The sequence below is a fragment of the Gasterosteus aculeatus genome, chromosome 13 (assembly GCF_964276395.1).
Source record: "Gasterosteus aculeatus chromosome 13, fGasAcu3.hap1.1, whole genome shotgun sequence".
NCBI lineage: Eukaryota > Metazoa > Chordata > Actinopteri > Perciformes > Gasterosteidae > Gasterosteus > Gasterosteus aculeatus.
In genome coordinates, this window is record NC_135701.1 from 7318016 (window position 1) to 7338266 (window position 20251).

General features: G+C 51.5%; 2 protein-coding genes across 2 annotated transcripts; both read right to left on the reverse strand.

The window, feature by feature from the left end:
• Positions 1-2462: 2462 nt before the first annotated feature.
• LOC144386378 (uncharacterized) lies at positions 2463-7482 on the reverse strand. The gene is made up of 3 exons (XM_078087430.1): positions 4517-7482; positions 2809-4450; positions 2463-2671 (listed from the first exon to the last, which is right to left on the reverse strand). The coding sequence occupies exons 1-3, from the start codon at positions 7163-7165 to the stop codon at positions 2463-2465; spliced, it is 4500 nt and encodes a 1499-aa protein (XP_077943556.1). The 5' UTR covers positions 7166-7482.
• Positions 7483-15968: 8486 nt separating this feature from the next.
• Positions 15969-17825, reverse strand: gadd45ga (growth arrest and DNA-damage-inducible, gamma a). Its single transcript, XM_040196377.2, has 4 exons — positions 17571-17825; positions 17346-17447; positions 16998-17208; positions 15969-16827 (listed from the first exon to the last, which is right to left on the reverse strand). The coding sequence occupies exons 1-4, from the start codon at positions 17717-17719 to the stop codon at positions 16714-16716; spliced, it is 576 nt and encodes a 191-aa protein (XP_040052311.2). The 5' UTR covers positions 17720-17825; the 3' UTR covers positions 15969-16713.
• Between the last annotated feature and the right edge of the window lie 2426 nt (positions 17826-20251).

Consider the following 20251-nt stretch of genomic DNA (forward strand, 5'->3'; position numbering starts at 1 on the left):
GCTGCTACTGATGGAGCCAGTGAGCCAGCTGTCCTAACACACACACACACACACACACACGCATACACACACACTCCTCTGCTCATTCATTTAGGACAATGGGGCCAGGATGGGAGGGCGTGTGTGGCTCATGATTTTGGAGTGTGCCGTGGCCATGGGGAGGAAGAGGGGGGCTGGGCTGGGGGAGGGACCCTCACAGTCAGTAAAGTGTTTTTTATGTCCGCTTTGTGTCTCGGCAACAGTTGGCAGCACGTGTGCCGATGACACGCCTCTCAACTTTATTGTCGATGAAGTCGGAGAGTTTTGGGTGACCTGCGACAAAACACACTGACACACTTAGAGAGACATTAACGGGATGCGTGCTTGCCAACAAAGCACAGAGACACGGCCTTCACGGGCAGACAAAAAACACGCCGTTTGCTCTGCCTGTTCCTGCGATTTCATCATCTTGCGACATACGCAGCAGACCTGATGGTTTTCTTTTTTTGTGCTTCAGAACTCACACCACTCATGCGTGAGTTTGGATCTCCCTGTGTAGTAACGGCGATGAAGCCGGGATCACAAAGTGATTGAGACATGGCATGTTTGAAGGTGAACTTCTTAGCGGAGTTTCAATAAAACGACACATCAATTGATTTGGTCTCCAGGAACCTGATTGGTTTATCTCTATCTCTAACTGCTTCAGCTTCTGGCTCCTGCTGCCATTGGTTCTCCCACTGTCTCCATCCCGGATTGGCCGAGCTGGTGAATGCATGCAGCCCGATTGGTGGAGCGTCTGCCTAGAGAGCGCTGGGATTTGCCCTTGGCCGCGCGCTCACCAGAGTCGGTGTGTTTTTCTAAAACATGCAGCTGCTCTGGAGACAGGGGGGGGGGGGGGGCAGCGTGTATCTATACGGAGGCGGATTTGCTTGAGTGGGCAGACGTGGTGGGTAGTTAGCAACTAAAAAGCCATATGGCTGATGACACATCCACACTCGTTTGTTCTCCTACATGCACACCTGACGGGCGACTCACACCTGCCACGCTCTATATGGCTGAGTAAGATCCACATCAAAAGGAAGCGTGCCCTCGGGGGGGAGTTGTGTGTGTGCGTGCATGCATCTATGCCAGTGTTTTGAAGAGACATTCACTGCTTCTGAATCGGCGGCCAACAAAGAGGATTTGTTTTTGAATGAGAGATAACTCATGTCTGGCTGGAGGAGCTGAAAGGACGTAGTGTGGCACGAAATGCCCTGTGCAGCAGACTGCACGCACACTCGCTATAAATATAGAGAGGTACACCTTGAGAGCTGGAGGAGGATGGCGGCATGAGTGGGCCTATTGTTTATTTTCAGTGTGTTGGAAATGGTGCGAAGAAGGAGCCGTGTGTTGCGTTGAAGAGAAAGAAAGACATTGGGAGAGACAGAATCAGGGCTTCTCGCCGTCTCGCGGATTTTAGCATTACGGTCTCAAGGCTGCAGAGACGCCCCCTTCGCAGCGAGTAGGAATTAAAGTTCCCTCACGCTCGCATATGACTTCACACCCGGCCTCCGACCTACACACAACCGCATGCATACGCAGTGGAAGCCAGTCGCTCAAAGGCTGACTTCTTTCACTTCGCCCACAAAGACAACAAAGTCTGTCTTTGTCACTTTCCAAGTCAGACGTCAGTGAGAGTTTGGCTTGCCCGAAGGCTGTGAATAAAGCTTGCCCACATAGAATATCCCCCAACCTCCCCCACTTCATTCATATCAGCATGGTAGTGACCACCCACACACACACGAGCTGCGCACAAAGACACTGCAGAACAAATGATTATTCCATATCAAGACAAACAGCAGATATAAAACTTCCTAATTCCTCCTACTTGCAATCATACGGTACAGTACATGCAAACTGAGCAACTCACAGAGCCTTTCTGTCTCAGAGTGGGTCGTTTTGCCCGTGACATGCAATGCATGCCTGCATTTGTTAGAGCAGAAACAAGCTGGGTGGCAGTCCGTGTGCAGTAGTTGCTGGGTAGAGTTAAAGAGGATGTTGTGGTTGTTTTATCCCTTTTCTTTGTTTCTTAAATGTGACAGTGTGTGCTGTGAGACCAGGACAAAAACAGTCTGCTTTGTTGCTATCGCTTTCATATTTTCTGGAGTGCAGGACAACAACCCCCCACCACCCCCCCCATGTTAGTTGTTTAACATGCAACTAAATCTGGAAAGAAACGTCTTGCTCACGCGATCAATCCAGATGTATGTGTCCGTCCGTATTACTGCTACGGACGAACTGTCACCTAAATACAAAGTCCCCCAGTTTTCTAGTGATTAAGCAAACGTGATTGCGTTTAAATGCCTCGTGTGGACAAAGAGTGACTTGGATTCCTGATTAGATTACCTCCCTGCTGCCCAAAGGGCGCATCCATCTGACGAGCTGCTCGTCAATTTCCGACAGAAGGAACAGAGGGTAGACGGAGATAACAAAGACACCCTGTTTTAAGGAAATAAACTGGAAAACACACTGTGGCAATCCACGGGTGTGGGCAAAAAGAATCTGCTGGGAGTCACGAGTGGTTGCACAAAAAAGGTTTGATTTATTTCTAAACGTCCAAACAAAAAGAAAAAAAAAGCCAAAGTAAGTTCTTCCTCTTTGGAGGGTTTGGGTCCTTCGGTCCCGCTCGACGGTCCAGCACTCGATCTCCTCACTGCAGGGAAAACAGAAGAAAAGTCCTTAGGGGTTAACGCATATGTGTTAGCGCAGGCCTCGGCCTGACGTCAGCTCCTACTCACGTCTAGTTCTCCTTGGCTGTTGGAACGGTTGGTCCTTTATAGTGGGGCTCACCTTCATCAGCCTCATGAGCCGCAGCTGTGCCGCTCGTTGTCTCCCGGGGGGGGGGCGGGGCGTATCCCCTTTTAGTCACCTGACCTTGGTGCTGATTGGTGCTCCTAGGGACCTGCACCCGTGGGTTGCCACAACTCCCCCACCCCAGCAGAAAGCCGGGACCCCGCCGTCCCGCCCACATACAAACGTCCCGCCGGGACAGTGCATCCGCGTTAGCATGTTCCTTCCCTGGTCGGTGCTCCACCGTGAATTTATAGTCCTGGAGGGTCAGGAACCAGCGGGTGACCCTGGCGTTGGAGTCCTTTGCCTGCGCCATCCATTTCAGGGGGGCATGGTCGGTCACCAGGGTGAAACTCCGCCCCAGGAGGTAGTAGCGAAGCTTGTCCAGTGCCCATTTTATGGCGAGCGCCTCCTTCTCCACAGTAGAGTAAGCGCGTTCGTTTGGCAGAAACTTTCGGCTGATATACATCACCGGGTGCTCCTCTCCGTCTCGTACCTGAGATAGTACTGCGCCCAGTCCCACTTCCGACGCATCTGTGTGGACTAGGAATGGGAGAGAGAAGGCAGGCGTTACTAGCACCGGTTTGGTGCACAAAGCCTGTCGTAGGCACTCAAAGGCCCCGTTAGCTTCGGTGTTCCATTTGACCTTGTCCGGCCCCCGTTTTCTCGTCAGGTCATGCAAGGGGGCTGCCATAGTTGCGTAGCGGGGAATGAACCTCTGGTAATACCCCACCAAACCTAGGAATGATTTGACCTGGCGCTTGGTCTTGGGTCTTGGCCAGCTGAGAATGGCCTCTACCTTGGCATCCTGGGGTCGCACGTTGCCCCGTCCTATGCGGTAGCCCAGGTAAGAAGCTTCCTCTAGGCCCAGCCGGCACTTCTTTGGGTTTGCCGTGAGGCCTGCCCCGCGAAGGGCCCCCAGAACAGCTCTCAGTCGGCTCAGGTGAGTCTCCCAGTCGTCGCTGTGAATTACAATGTCATCGATATAGGCTGCGGCATACCCTTGGTGCGGCCGGAGAATCTTGTCCATTAACCGCTGGAATGTGGCGGGGGCTCCATGGACACCAAAGGGCAACACGGTGTACTGATATAGGCCTTCGGGGGTGGCGAAGGCCGTCTTCTCTCTGGCCCGAGTTGTCAGCGGCACCTGCCAGTAGCCTTTGGTGAGGTCCAAGGTGGAGATGAAACGGGCCGTTCCCAGCCGGTCTATCAGTTCATCCACCCTGGGCATAGGATAGGCATCGAACTGGGAGGCGTCATTGAGTCTACGAAAGTCATTGCAAAAACGGTAAGAGCCATCTGGCTTGGGCACCAGTACCACTGGGCTGGACCAGGCACTGTGGGACTCCTCAATGACCCCCAGCTGGAGCATTCTACTCACCTCCTGCCTGATGGCCTCTCTCCTCGCCTCGGGGACACGATACGGCTTCACCCGAACCGTTACTCCTGGCTCGGTCCTTATGTCATGGGTGGCCACGGCGGTCCTGCCCGGCAGGTCGGAGAAGACATCCAGGTGCTGCCACACTACCTCACGTAGGTCTTGCAGCTGACTCGGGCTGAGATGGTCTCCCATGGGCACATTCGGTAACGGGATCCGAGCGGTAAGGGCCGGGGTGGGTTGCGCCGGCGGTCCTGGAAGACTCTGCCATTTTTTAAGAAGGTTAACATGGTAGAGTTGTAGGGGCCTGCGCCGGCCAGGCTGACGTACCTGATAGTTGGCTTCATTGACCCGTGTCACCACCTCATAGGGTCCCTGCCACTTAGCCAGGAACTTGCAGTCTGCGCTGGGGACCAACACAAGAACACGTTCTCCTGGTTGGAAGGCACGTACCTGGGCACCCCGATTGTACACTCTGGCTTGGGCCTGCTGTGCCTGTTGCAGGTGTTCCCTCACTACTGGCCAGACTTGGGCCATCCGGGTCCTCATTTGGTCCACGTGCTCGATGATGGTGCGATGGGGTGAAGGCTGACTCTCCCAGGCTTCCTTAGCGACGTCTAAAAGTCCGCGGGGTCTTCTCCCGTACAGCAGCTCGAACGGGGAGAACCCTGTGGACGCCTGAGGCACTTCTCTTACCCCAAACAGAACGTAGGGTAGCAATTGGTCCCAGTTCTTCCCATCGGCCTCCATTACCTTCTTAAGCATCCGTTTTAGCGTCTGGTTGAACCGTTCTACCAGGCCGTCCGTTTGGGGGTGATAAACTGATGTTCGTAGTTGCTTCACCTGTAGCAGTCTTAACATTTCTTTTAAAACCCTTGACATGAAACAAGTGCCCTGGTCAGTGAGGATTTCCTTTGCTATTCCTACCCTACTGAACAATAAGAACAATTCTTTACCCACCGCTTTGGCGGTGGCAGCTCGCAGTGGTAGAGCTTCCGGGTATCTGGTTGCATAGTCTATGATCACTAGGATGTATCGATGACCCCTACTAGTTTTGGGCAGTGGACCTACAATGTCCATGGCAAGTCGCTCGAATGGTTCTTCGATAATTGGCAGGGGGATTAGCGGGTGCCTCACTGAGGGCCGGGGGGCCACTAGTTGGCACTCTGGGCAGCCGGCGCAATAATCCACGACTGCCCTTTTCATGCCGGGCCAGTAAAACCGGGTTTCTATCCTCTCCCGTGTCTTATCCATCCCTAGGTGAGCGCCCATAAGGTGGGAGTGGGCCAGATACAATACCTTACTGGTGTAGGGGCGAGGGACTACTAACTGTTCGACTGTCTGCCCTCCTTTCTGGCACATCCTATACAGCAATGAATTTTTTGTAACAAAGAAGGGGTAAGACAAGGCACTCACCGGGTCGATGGGCTGTCCGTCGTGGGCGAGCACCCGAGCCCAGGCGTGTTTCAGGGTGTCGTCTTCTTTCTGGGCTGTAGCAAACTGGCCCTTTCTGTTCCCCATCCCGTCCGCGACTAAGGGGAATTCTGAGAACTCCGTAAGGCTCCCGCCCTCCCCCCCTCTGGGGATTTGGGATCCCTCCGTAGCGGTGTCCGTATCGGGGGTTCGGCCCCCCGCCCGGTTGGAGCCTCCTGGTGCAGTCGAAGGCGAGGGGGGAAGGGGTCTTGCCTCTTCCGGGGGGCCCTCGTCGGACGAACCGGACGGAGCGTGGGCCGCACAGGCAGCCCTGGGTCTCCCGCGTCGGATGGGTCTTGGCTGGGAGGCCCTATCGTGCCCTCCCCTCGGTCGCAGACCCCAAAATCTCTCAAAAATGGGGCAGTCGCGTCCAATGATCATGGGGACCGGGAGGTCGGGAACCAGCCCAGCCCGTATGGAAAAAGATCCCCGGGGGGTACACACCTGGATCCATCTCGTTGGATATGCCTTGAGGTCCCCATGGACGCAGGTCACCTCGATGCGTGGCCCCTCTTCTCCTTCCGCCCACTCAGGGCGGATCAGGGTAACCACACTACCCGAATCTATCAGGGCTGAGGTGTCCTGGTTCCCGACCCGAACCGGCACAGTTGCGGCGCCGGGTATTGGGGGGGTCCAACAGGTAGTCATGAGGCACCTCCCTGGGCGGTGCTGTTCCTCCGTGCTGGCGGAGGGCATGGGCACATCGCCCGCAGGGCACTGCCGGGCAATATGTCCTAACTGGCCGCACGAAAAACATCTCCACTCAGACCTGTCGGGTGTTGGGCGCGGAGCGGTTCTCGGAGCCGGGCGAAGAAGGGTTGCTGATGGCCGGATCGGAGCCCGTCCCTCAAGGCCTCGGGGAGCAGGGCATGTCCCCGCCGTCATCTGCTGGCTGACCCGATGGTTCTCCAGTAGGTTAATCAGCTCGTCCACCGACGCGGGGTGGTTCTGGGCTGCCCATCGCTTGGCGTCGAGAGGCAGGGCCCGGATGCAGCGGTCCATAACGACGCGGTCGATGGCAGCTGGACCCTCCCCGGTCACCAACCAGCTACGGGTAAGCCTCCCCAGGCGCACCACCTGGCTCCGCACGGGACCCTGGGGGTCGTACACCCAATCGTGGACCCGCTGGGCGCGGCCGGCTAAATTGTGCCCATAGTGGGCCAGGATGGCCCCCTTCAGCGTTGGGTAGTCTGTAGCCTCCCTGGTCCCGAGGTCTTGGTACGCCCTCTGGGCGTCCCCTGTCAGAAAAGGCGCCAGAATGTGTGCCCACCTGTCTTCCGGCCAGCCTTCACGTTCTGCCGTTCGTTCGAAGACCTCAAGGAAGGCCTCCACATCGTCTCCGGGGGTCTGCTTTGTGAGTAGAGCTGTTGGGGACGCGTGAGGGGCCCTTGGGGTTAAGTTCTCAGCCAGCCGGTCGAATGTCCCCTGAAGGGCTGCCATGCTCTGCACCTGCTGCGCCTGGGCTTGGAGAAGCCTGGCCATCGCGGCCTCCATTGCTTCTCCCATAGTCTCCTGCTTTCGGGGTTACGGCGGTGGAACTAAAGAATCGCCCGCATCCTCCACCATATGTGGCAATCCACGGGTGTGGGCAAAAAGAATCTGCTGGGAGTCACGAGTGGTTGCACAAAAAAGGTTTGATTTATTTCTAAACGTCCAAACAAAAAGAAAAAAAAAGCCAAAGTAAGTTCTTCCTCTTTGGAGGGTTTGGGTCCTTCGGTCCCGCTCGACGGTCCAGCACTCGATCTCCTCACTGCAGGGAAAACAGAAGAAAAGTCCTTAGGGGTTAACGCATATGTGTTAGCGCAGGCCTCGGCCTGACGTCAGCTCCTACTCACGTCTAGTTCTCCTTGGCTGTTGGAACGGTTGGTCCTTTATAGTGGGGCTCACCTTCATCAGCCTCATGAGCCGCAGCTGTGCCGCTCGTTGTCTCCCGGGGGGGGGGCGGGGCGTATCCCCTTTTAGTCACCTGACCTTGGTGCTGATTGGTGCTCCTAGGGACCTGCACCCGTGGGTTGCCACAACACACTCACACACTGTTATGAAGCCACTGTTTACTTGCTGCAGCTGCATCCTGTGTAAGCAGGTAACACGTGGCTCCTGCTGTGCACATGTATTCACACACACACGCACATGAAAACACAGACCACACTTACACGCCTTTCAATCTTTACCCCTCTGCAAACATACGAAAATATTTGCAATCCGCCGGTACGGTTAAACAATCACAAAAGTCCACACGGGGCAAGAGTTTTGTTTGTGTTTCCGTCTGCTTTATGATTGGCCAGATAGCGGAGCTTCTGTTTTCTGTGTGCGCTCCCAGTGATGATGATGTTGATGATGATGATGTTCACTTGAAAACAACGAGTTCCTGATGGTAAAGGAGCCTTAAACAGGTGACGGAACCAGCAATCAACCCCGGTCATAACAATAACAGCTGAATACCCAAAAACATCTTCACGACCACACAAACAAACAAGAAAACACACTGAAACGGACGCAGGAGGACCCTCAGTTTGAGAAAAAATTCAAATGATTAAAATGTTCCTGTCACAAAAAAACAAAAACAAGAGCCACCTTTAAAGTGTGTGTTTATCACAAACAATACACACCCATGAAAACAGATGCACAACCCTTCAATGGGAGATTAGAGTGTTGATTTCTAATTGGCTTAGCGGCGTGTGCTTATTTAATCATTGGTATTATTGCCCAGTGTGTTTTCTTCCTTTAGTGAGCTGATTAAAAAAATCCCCCTCCGGTCGACCCGCTGCCAGATACTGTTTTATTAATTCACAAACACACATGTCATAATACCTGCCCTCCCATTGGCTGCCGCGGGAGCCCTGTTTCCAAAGCAACATTGGAATGCCGGGTGCGTGGCTCCGCCCCTCCCAGGAAGGAAGTGCATGTCAACAAACCCGACATGTGCGGCTTGACTGTGTGGTAAACAGAGTGTGCGCCGTGTGCAGGCCGACTGAGGGCGACCTCCTGGCCTACTTGTTATTCGTCTGCCTTTGAGTATGAGTTTTTTTTTTAATGTGTTTTCGTGTATGACTTTATGACTTTAAACAAGCTATGAATATGTGTGATATTACTACTGTTGAAATATTTTTACTCTATTGTTGTTATTATTATTACTGCTACTCGTTTATTAGTGGTATTAGTAGTATACTAGTAGTTGTGGTATCCTTGTTGATCATTAAATGCATGATAGGGGTGGTGCCAGTCAACAGCCCGTCGTCATTGTGGCTAATGGGATTCAGGTGTCAATGACCTCTCCCCCAGCGGCATATCTCGCCTCTAACCCTTGTCCCTCTACGGGATGTTCCATCATACTGGTGTGTTCAGTTCTGCAGCACGGTTAGTACGATGTGGCCTTTCCTCCATAGGCCGCCAGCTAATGGTATCCAAAGTTCAGGAGGTTTGGTACACAACAGCGCAGATGTTGTACTATGGTATGGCCTGCATGGCTGGACTATAAGACCTCCCCTCCAAGTGGAAACAGAAGAGGGAAGAACAACAAGGTTATTGACGCGCATAACGGCAGATAAACACGTTCATAACAGTGATCAAAATACCCACACGCAGGGACACCTATCCCATTGAGCAAGAACTCCCAACAGCCAATGAGATTTCTGTTACCAACAGCAACAACGCCTGTTTACTCCTGCCTGCAACCAATCCCGCCCTCCGATTGGCTGGGAGCGGAGCCCCTTCCCCCTCCCCTTCACCCGCTCTCGCTCTGTCCCTCCATCCCTGCAGATTAAGTAACACCGGCAAAACAAAAAGGGCTTATTTTTGTTGTTTTGCATCGATGACAGCGCACCCCGCGTTAGCTAAAGGGGGCTGGTTTAGATGCCAGCTTGTGTGCTTTGTGGTCGCATGGAGCAGGGTGGAGGTGCAGGGATGGGAGAGCCGTAGAGGAGGCGGGATAGGGTGAAGCGCTGTTGCCATGCACCCTCAGTGTGTTACTAGGTTAAGTATAGTACGTTGCTATGAAAAAAAGAGAAACTCAGAGTGCAAGGAAGAGGGGCAATTGCATCACTCCCTCTAAAGATCCTTGAAAAACACGTCTCTCCTCTTTTTTTGTGCCCTGTGCAAAATTCTAATTACATTTTCAAGTTGTCCTCTGGGAAGGATTTTATTGTAATGCTGCACATGTGCGAACGTGCTGAAGTTTTCTTCCGTGCATGGAAGAAACTCAGGCACTTGCAGGGAATCTGAGCTCATTGTTTCAGTGCGTGATCTCGTGTTAATCACCTGCACTGACACCCGTTGTTTCTCTTTGCCGCTGGCAGTTCAGTTAAAGAGTGAGAAGTCACAAACCAGCTGCTGTTTGTTTTCATCCCCCGGTGAAGCTGTAGTTAGAGTAGCGCCACCGATGCAGATAAGATGTGTTGCCAACAACGTGGACAGTCCAGGTCTTGTTATTACGCAATGCCTCGGTTCAAGGAACACGTGGGGTTTTTTTTTTTCACCTCCTAGGAAAACATTTGAACCCCACAGGCTTACGGGAACACCGAAAACATGTTGTGGTCAATACAGTGTTCTACCCCTGTTGCTGAGATCATCACCTGCCTCCGGTTGTCACGGCCACGCATATAATGTTTGAGGAGAATGATTAATTCACCTTTACACATCTACACACAAGGAACGTGTCGACTTGTTTGCGCAGTCGGGCTGCATCGTCATCCCCCCCCATAACCCTGACCTGTAACAGAGTGACGACAGCGCACCGGCAAATAAGGCCTTGGTCAGGCAACCTCGTGTCCCCTTCCCCTCACTCCTCCGTCCCCCCCCCGTGTCTCTCTTCTGTTGAGCGCTCGGATCTCGATCAGGCGCAAAAGCTCTTAGACCTGTCCACTAGGGAATCGTGTCAATGCGAGGGCCGCATGTCATCTCCTTGCACCCTTCCTGCCCTCCCTCCTAACCACTCACTCTTTCTCTCTTTTCCCTCCCTGGGTCAGGGCAGGCCGTGTCCCCGGCTGGTCAGCCTCTCTCTCTCTACAGGCCTGTAATTAGCATATGCACTGGAAGCAGGGAGTCACTGCGAGTGTTTACTCTGTCTCTCTCACCCTCTCTCTGTAAAAAGGTCATGCCGCCTTGACATCACTCAAATGGTTATGAACTTCCTCAAAAGTGAGACCATTCAGCCCGATATGCATTTTCCTCCACTTCTTTTTGTCCTGATCAACTGTATAGCGAACAGCGAACAGAGTCTTCCTGTTTCTCTTCTTCTTTTCACTTCTTTGTGCTCCAGAGTTGGACTAAAACAATTCCCCATGACGCGCGTTGCTATTTCAGATACAACTTTGTTTGGCCCCACATAGTTTTACACATCAGCGTGATGGCATTTGGAATGCTCACCATGCATGCAATGCATCTATCTCCTTCTTCTTTTGACACCCTTCCTATCTACCCTTGAATCGACCCAGTCGTCCAGTCTGCCCTCTGCGTCTGCCTACTGGGACAGAAGAGAGGCCCTGTCATCAGATGGGAAAATAGCTCACAACTTTCCTGCATTTTCCACTCTGTCGATGTGCAGTATCTGTGTCCTCTTTTTACCCAGGCTGCACTTCCTTGCGGCCTGCGGCTCCATACTTGAGGATTGTGGGGCTGTGAGGACCTGGGGATTCTTGGCACGGCTTTGAGTACATGTGCTTCTGGGAGGATAAGCTCAGCTATGTTAGCAATGCGTCAGGCCAGCGGAGGCTACAGGCTGTTCCCCATATTTGGCAAATCACTTAGGATCACCCCACCTTAGCCAGTCTCGGAGCTACAGTAAAGCAGAAAATATGAATGGAATGCAGAGGCAGACAGGGGATGAGGGAACCCGCACAAGGGATGATTACATGCCGGCACTCATTAAACACAGTACAGTGAACGATAACAGTTTTTTATTTCAAGTCATTTGTCGCTATATTTGGCTTGTTTTTCCGTTTTCACCTTCTAGACTCATCTTTCCTCCTTCTATTTTGTGCCAGAACAAACTAGGTGAGACTTTAAGACTCTGAGCCGCTTCAAATGTCCCGAAATAGCCTTTGCCTTTTACACTTAACACATTGCAGCTTATGTAAGGGGGCGAGCTGTAGCCGCCTATCAATCCATTTGGTCCATCAGGTTATTTCTTTTGGACTTTGCTCGCATTCTTGACCCGTTAGATTAGTTAAGTCATCTTTCTTATTGTTCAGCACTTTGCATAACTGTTGTTCTGTTTAAGGGATGTGAAAAAAAACTGAAGCGGGATCGCATAAGAGTTCCTGGACCATGTGATCTAAATTTAGCTGTTGAGATTTAGTCCCTGCTATCATAAGCTTTTAAAAAATAATGCAATATGGGCATCGCATAATCCTTTTACACTGATAATATGGACATTGCACTCAGAAATCCCACATTTCATCCAGTCAAATCCACTCAGTTGCTACTGAACAAACACCCTGATGCAATCCCCGGGCAATTTTGTCGACCTACCAATTTGAAAACAAACACCCAAATGATCAATTGCTGCAGAAATACTGGTGGGATTATTTTTTTAACACAGCGGGTATATTTATGACAATAGCCTCATTGGTTTCAACCAGATAACCAAGAGTTGCATACCACCCCCAGGAGCAGTTAAGTATTTGTCATGACCTAATCTGCAATGACCTGCTGTGTCACTCTACTCCCCAATCGGACGTGTTGAGAAGGTGTAGGTCAGGTGTGTCTGTTGGTAACCTGGTCACCCTTCCCCTGCCCCACAGACACACACACACACAGCTGTTTTCCTCTGATTATAGGCTCCACCACCGCATTCATTTCTTGTGAACTGAAAGGTTAAGATCACCTGATCTCATCCCGGTGTGTTGCGGACGCCGCCAGGCCCCAGGTGTGTACGTGTGCGTGACGCTTCTCAAAATGTACAGTTACCTCAGCAAAACTGAAACCACAAAACCCCCAAGAAAAAAAAAACAACCTTCGTCAGCTCACCCAGCGAGACTTGTGAGGATTTCTCTTGCAACAGCTGCCGAGGTGTGATGCCATGATGCTGAACTGGCATCACCTCGGGCCGCCGCAGCAGTGAGAAAACTCCCGCCGCACGTGAATCTCAGAACCTCTGATAGTTTCACATTGTGCCGGCTCACCACGCTGCCTCTGAGGCTCGAGCTCGCTGTGCGGTCGGGCAACAGCGGCGGCGAGAAGCGCAGCTCGCTCCGCCAGTGAGTGACACATGCTTAGATTAGAGACACCCAACACCAGTCGTCCATCTATCCATCTATCTCTCCTCTGCCTGAGCCATGAGCTCATGGTACCAATCAGGCCATAGAGAGAGAGGGGGGGAGAGAGAGAGAGGCTCAGTGACGGGTGGGGTGAGAAGGGATGCTGCCTGCCAGCGCGTTGTGTAATCGCATCTCGCCGTGGTTACTGTAAGTGAGACGGGCGGGGGAAATGGGAAGAAGGGCCCACAGATTCCCATGAAAGTAATGACTCTGGGAAGGGCGCAGCATCACTCTAGCAAGAAAACATCCAAGGCATTTAGGATTTACGGTTGAACCACAGGTCTGGGAATCAGGTCCCAATATGGAAACGTATACTGTAGCATGTGAACAAAGTTAAAGTAGTCTTGCAGTAAACATTGTGTGGTGCTATAACAACACAGTGTCGTAGCCGAGTACAGTGAAAGATGTTTGGACAGGGGAAAGAATTGCTGTGATGAGTGAGGTCATGACTTCCTTTTTGGACTTTTTATTTGAATCACTCAATAATTCTGCTCTGAAATACGGCTCACAGATTGTTAAAGAGTTCCGGAGATAAGCTTCGCCCCTGTTATGAGTTCCTTTATAAGATTTAGAGGCGCTCTAAGGTGGATTTTGCTTTCACCAAACTCCTGACAGGAGAGTGGATTAAGCCCGTTATCCAAATCGACAAACATGTCGGGAAAAAGCTCTTAAGCTTTAAAGATCTGAGTAAATATTCTGTCTGTTCTGGTAGATTCATCGCGGATGAACTGGATATTCCGTCTGGCCCATGTGAACGTGAGGAGAAGTCCTCATCAGCACTTCTCCCAGGAAGAACAAGGAAACAGTCTGGAGTAAACGGCTGCTAGATGTGTTCTATCCATCTTTCCGTTCCACGGTTGAAAACACTTCTGGTTCCAAGTCAGATGACCATCAGCCTGGTCTCGCTCCCTCCCTCTCGGTGTGTCGTAGCCCTGAACCAACCCTGGCTTATCCCTCGCGCAGACAGCCAGGCTGCCTCTACAGTCTGGACCGTGGCTCTTGGGGAGAAGATGTTTGTTAACTGCATATAAATAGCAGCAGCAGAGGCGAGCCACTCTTTACAATAGCCTCATTTCTCTTTTTTTCCCCCCCGTTCTCTGCTGGCCTGCAGCAGCGGCTGCACCTGTCGACAAGAGGAATACGGCATGAAAAAGAGGCCTGTTGTTGTCGTCGTAGTCTTCCGTGGGGCCTGCGCGAGTTGCTGCTGCAGAAATCTGTAGAAGAATTGTATCAACAACAAAGACCACAGACGTAACTGTTACAGTGAAGTGCGTCAAGGATTGGGAAGTCAACAATAGACTTGGTCCTTAGCTTTGACTTCCATGCCCTTTTTGTTTATCTGGAACTCGCATAAAACAACAACATTCATACTCTTGAGATTGCAGGCTCTCATCTGGGGCATTAAAGTTTTTTTTTTGCTCAAACAGGTCAAGACCAGACATGACTGCAACCGCTATTGTTGTCTTTTTGCCCGACAGAAACCTTTCTGGATTTAAAAAAAAGAAAGTGGAATACTTTTGGTGCTTTTGGAAAAGCCAAAAAATACTTTAAAAGGGACATTTTAAACGTGTCCCAATCCACCCAGTGAGCCAGCGGGAACTTCTAGGGGGATTTTCAAAACACATCTTCTAGAACTCTCACTCTTTATGCTCGATTAGAGCGAAACCTTGAGTGCAGCGACCACAGACAAATAGTCATCTCAACAAGCCACATCGGTCCTAATATCAGGGTGTCTCACTAGAGCGTTATTCCCAAACTACTTACTTTTGAAACCACTCGTAAGAAGATGACTAGTTTTGTCTAATGATAATTACTCCAGTCTCTCATAAGCTTTCCTCTGCAGATATTAATGCACGAGGAAAGTCCCTCCATTGCTTCTTTACAACTTTTCGTGTGCCTGTGTAAGTCTGTGGGAGGAAAGCTTCCTCTGTTCTTAGAACACTGAGCAATTACCCGAGATGAGTCTGAGCAGGGAAGGACTGCCCCCTTTGCTGATCCGTGCCTGCGCGCGCGTGTGTGTGTGTGTGTGTGTGTGTGTGTGTGTGTGCATCCACCTGCGTGCACACACGTGCAGGTTTGACCAGCGGCTTGGCGGGAGACCTGGGGAGGGAGGGTGCCTGTCGAGAGGAAATGCATTGAGTTCCTCTGAAGTTACGCTCATCTCTTTGATGTGGGCCTCCCTTTTACCGTCAGCTTCGGCTCGGAAGCCGACCGCAACACTCACACACTTCCCCTTGCCTGCCGCTGACGATCTCGCTGACCCTCATTCTGCGGCGGCTCACTCCGACTCTCACTGTGTTTCCTTTGTGTGTGTGTGTGTGTGTGTGTGTGTGTGTGTGTGTGTGTGTGTGTGTAAGTTGTGCATCTCTACAGGAAGACACTCATGCACTCATTTCCCCCTTGTGTGTGTGTGTGTGTGTGTTGCAGGAATCTTGTAAACTGTTGCAGGATTCATCCAAGTGTTCAATATTTTAGATTTCCTAAAAGCCAACCTGTGATATGCAAAGCTCCAGTTCGGTTACACGCCGGCCCACATTTCCACTCGGCTGCACAAAGCTACAACTACGCACACTACACTGACACGCAGGCTTCTCCGGACTCAGTAGCTGGTGCGCACACTAGACAAAAGAAAGGTCTCTGCTGCACCCCCCCAAACCTCCACCACACGCCCCCCAGGCTCGGCATCGGTTCCGGCTGCAGCGATTGTGCAAGCTGTTGTATAAGGCAGCTGGTGGTATGAGAGGTATAAGGTCAGTGCCTGGAAAGAACACATGTCACAAGCATGATTATGTTGTAACTACTTCGCTAAATCTCTCGTTTAATCGTTCGCTCTTTCGCGGCCGCCCACATTTTACCGTCTACTTCTTCCCTTTAAGCTGTAAACTGAGGTCGTGCAACACTTCCTGGTGCTTTTATATCTATGCAATCTGCTGTAACTTCCCACACTGCTGCATTGAAGCCCACCTCAGGTTTTGGAGTGTGCCAATGGTCTGTGAAGATTCATGCAAAAAAAAAAAAAAAGAAGAAATAAGGTTTTTGACGAGAGGTTGGAGTTGGATTTAAATTGTTTATTCACAAAACATTAAGAAATGAGTACAATTCAAACAATGTTGCATATTTGAAAGTCAAAATACGAGTCTCTGAATACGTGTCACGCGCTCAGACGCAACGCAGATCAGGATGAGCAAGTTTGTGCTCTATTCCAAAGAAGTCCCTGATCGCTGCGCTGGTAAAGAAAAGAAAAGTCCATTTAGACACCCTCTTCCGGGTCCAGCATCCTCCTCGTTCCCATCTAATGAGATTCAGTCCAGTTTCGGGCCCTTTCACAAGTCCATTTCTTGCAAAGTCTGAAACCTTGCCATGCCCCCCTCCCATTGCCCCCCACGTGGGGCACCACGCGTCATCTATGCATGCACTGTGCAGCATATTCCCAATCCTTCTCAGTGTCCAATCAGGCTCTTTGATCCCCTCCATCTTCGACCGACCCCGGTACACACTTGACCTCTGAACACGAGATCCCTTCCTCGGGGGTGACCCGGAACCAACTTGCCGACCCAGAATGCGCTAGAAGGTTGTTCTCTTGCAGGGGTGAGGGAAGGGGGGGTGGGGGAGTCGGGTGGGTTACAACCACATCCTCTTAATCCAGACGTGAGGCAGAGAGGCTTGCCGCCCACCCCCTCCTCTCCTCTCCTCTCAATCCCCAACTGAGTCTCAGCTCCTTGACTTTCCATCATTCTTCTTCTTCTGCATCATCATCATCATCATCATGTTGAAGCGTTGTTTTGGCGGAGTGTCCCTTCAGCGCTCTGGGAGCGTGACGGTGGGCACCCAGTCGTACACACTGCGTCTCTCCTCGCAGAACCCACTCAGCTTGTCCAGAGCCGGGTCCTTCCACGGGTTTGCACTGGGACTCTGCAAAGACACCAAGAAGAAGAAGGAGACATTTAGAGCCAGGAACTCAAGACCACGCAGACGCGCACTGACTCGCGTGTGCACAAAGATCAGACGGAGGCGGCGAGGAGTGACGCGTGCATGATTCACCCCCCCTCTCTCCCCCCTCCGGTTGCTTCCGGGGAACGTACCGTGACAAGAATGCAATGCGCGTCCTTGGGCTCGCCGGGCTCGCCCGCGCTCACGAGGTCGGCCAGGCGCTCGATGTCGTTGACGCGCACCACGTTGATGTCGTTGTCAAAGCAGAAGGCCTGGATGAGGGTGAAGTGGATCTGGAGGGCGATGTCGCACTCGTACTCCTCGTCGGTGGCGAGCACGCAGAATGCCACGCTGTCCGGGTCGCTGTTGTTGGGGAGAGAGAGAGGGAGAGACGCGCGTCAGAAAACCGTCTTTTCAAGCGTATGCTTAGAATAAAACAAGGAACAAGAACAAGCAATAAAAAAAAAGGATCGTTGCATTTCACGGATTGCAATACTTACACATTCATGACTTTGGCGGATTCATAAACTCCAACTGTCAGGTACTCCTGCTTCTTAGCAGCCTGCAGCAGCTCCTCCAGGGCTGCGCCTGCGCTTTGCACCCTTGAAAGAGACAAATTGGCATCATTAGGAAACTGCGCACGGTTCGCTAAACGGGCTAAAAAAGACATTTTAAAGCGTCAACGCGGCAGCAGGGACGCTGCGTCCATGTGTCAAAATATTTACCTGTCTGGGATTTCCATTGCGTTCTCTTGTCCGCGGATCTCTTCCAGAGTCATAGTTGTAATAATCCAAGCGCGATCGGGCTCGTTGTGGTGATCGGGAGCGGCGGCGGCGCGTTGTTCTCTGTTGTGTCTGTTGTCTCTTGCGTTCATTCTGAGCTCTGAGCGGCCGGTGGGCGAATTTATAGCGGATCCGCGTAGTTTCTCGGCAAGGGGCGGTCTTTTCCGCTCATGCGTCCTACCATTGGCTCGGAGCAGCCGGTGGGGGAGGGAGGGAGGGGTGGGTGGGTCGAGGAAAGCAAAAGTCCCCGGACAGTTACAGTGAGCTTGTTGACAAACCCACGTGGGGCAAGATTACAACCTTTCAAGAAATGTGAAATGCCCCCTCGCCTCCCCCTACCCCCCCTGCCCCCATTCCCCCCACCCACCACCACCGATTCCCGCTGGCCGTGTCAACATCCAACATCACCACAACAAAAAGTTTCACTGCAGAAAGCAGCCACGAATCTCGGAGTGCCACACATTAGGGTTCAATATGTTTTATTATTAAGTCTTTACTAAGAGGATGAAAATTCAGCATCCTAATTTAATTTATTATAATGGTTTATTCGGGTTTATTATCCACCGTGTTATCGACGAATACCAGGAAGCCGGCGTTCTATTCTTTGGTTGTGTAATTGTGGAGCACCATGTGATGTTTTCATCACATCATGATCTGTCGATAAATAAGGACGCTGCGGGTGGGGGGGTGGGGGTCAGCAGTGGCATCGCCGGGGAAATAAACTCTCCCGTGCAAAGTCTCTGGAACAATCCGGTGAGGATTGGACTTCCCCGGCGCGGGGAATCGGTGCTGCGTATAAATAACCCATGTGAAACCCCCCCCCCTCCACCCGGTGTCTGAAGCCTTTGTCCTGCCCTCATTAAACAGCTTGTTGACGGTGCACCTGCGTGCGCGTGCATCTTCCGTGTCAACCGGGTTACCACACGTGCTCTTCACAGAAGTCATCAGAGACTCCGATGCATGCGTTGCTTAATCTCCCCCCCCCCCGCCTTAGAAAAATAAATAAATAGGCCAAGATGTCTTAAATTGACACGTGTGTGGCAGAATGTGCTAAGAAGCCGGCTTGGGGGGGGGGGCGGGGGGGCTGGCACACGCCACTTTTTCTTCACCCAGTTGAAGGGAAAAGGGAGCCGTGCGCGTGTCGCTTATCCCCAGAGAGAGAGAGGGAGGGAGAGAGGGAGGGAGGGAGAGACACTTTGTGTCACGACAATGCGCACGACCTCCACCTGCCTCCGGATACAGCGGCCACACTCTTTATGACCCCCGTGCTCATTCACTGCCCCGCGGCAGATGCCCGACAGATGCGCCCCCCTCCCCCCGAAAGTGCCACGCGCCACGGCCAATATAGTCCTTTCAGGCCAGTTGATGTTATCAGTGCGGGATCGCATGTTTGCATTCAACATCATTCGCTTTATACGCAGACAGCGACGACTGTGTGTGTTTACACAGCCGCAGGTCGTCTGGACATAAGGATGATGTCTCCTATAAGGACATAAGGATGATGTCTCCTATAAACGCTTACGGAGGTGGTGTGTGTGTGTGTGTGTGGGGGGGGGGGTCTATGAGAAGGAGCACGATAAAAGTGCATCTGATTGCGGGGATGTTTCTCTACGTTAAAGGGTGCCTTCTCTAAAAGTCTCGTGCTAAATGATGAGTCAAATGACACACACACACAGACACACACACAGACACACACGCGCACACGCGCACAGGTGGACTGACATCGCCCCCTGGTGGTCGTTGAGGCCACACCTTTTGGGACCTTCGCTTATAGGCTTTGGTCCCAACGTGTTGATGAGTGAGTCCCATGACTCATGAGTCCAACCTCACACCTGCTGAGTCAGCAGCCAGAATGTTGTTGTTCCCAGACAGCTGGGGGGGGGGGGGTCTCCAGCAATGCAGCATCCAAAGGGGGGTGAACAAAGACAATTAAAAATCCATTTGAATTGACAGAATTATATGCCCACCCTCCCTTTATTATCTATTTACACATGTATGTTAGATATTCTTTACATCCAAAAGTCCAATGCGGTCAGGTGATAAACAACATTACGTGAATAGTGTTGGATTCTTTGGGCCTTCTAAGATGATGAAGGGAGGTCGCTGGCTGGCTGTGAAAATCCCGACGTGGCATTGAGAAATACAACAAACCACTAAAACCAGGGACGGTCTCGAGCTGCAGCAACCCGTTCTGGCAGATCCTGAGCACTAAAATGTCACGGCCACTTCTTGGGATAAGCGAGGTTGTAAAAGCCGGGGCGGGCGTTTGAAACAAACATTTACAGGTGTATACGTTGGCAAAGGGGCGGAAAGGTTTCCGGTAAATTTCCGGAAAGTTTCCACGGGAATTGTTGCTTGGGAATTTTGAAAAAAAAATGTGCCAACGTTTTTTGTTTTGCAAAAGAATATAACAGAGAACTTAAATGTAGTTGGGAAGGAGACCATGTGCTCCTAGTTCAGCTGGACCCCGGATACAGCCGGTTGGGAACATTGTCTGCCAGAAACCTAAATGTAAACATAAAACATTCAGTTGTTTTTGAACGTTTTTGTCATTACCGAGCATATTAATTACTTGGTTAACATGAAGCCATATTCATTTTAATACCAAGTTTATTTGTATAAAG

What these genes read in the sequence shown, in the direction of transcription:
- LOC144386378 (XM_078087430.1), bottom strand. Translation starts at nt 7,165, where the DNA reads ATGGGAGAAGCAATGGAGGCCGCGATGGCCAGGCTTCTCCAAGCCCAG. An exon ending in TCAATGAAGCCAACTATCAG is followed by an intron (nt 4,451 to 4,516) that starts GTACGTCAGCCT and finishes AAAAAATGGCAG; the next exon opens with AGTCTTCCAGGACCGCCGGC. An exon ending in GGCTCATGAGGCTGATGAAG is followed by an intron (nt 2,672 to 2,808) that starts GTGAGCCCCACT and finishes TTTTCCCTGCAG; the next exon opens with TGAGGAGATCGAGTGCTGGA.
- gadd45ga (XM_040196377.2), bottom strand. Translation starts at nt 17,719, where the DNA reads ATGAACGCAAGAGACAACAGACACAACAGAGAACAACGCGCCGCCGCC. An exon ending in GCAATGGAAATCCCAGACAG is followed by an intron (nt 17,448 to 17,570) that starts GTAAATATTTTG and finishes GTCTCTTTCAAG; the next exon opens with GGTGCAAAGCGCAGGCGCAG. An exon ending in TCCGCCAAAGTCATGAATGT is followed by an intron (nt 17,209 to 17,345) that starts GTAAGTATTGCA and finishes CCCCAACAACAG; the next exon opens with CGACCCGGACAGCGTGGCAT.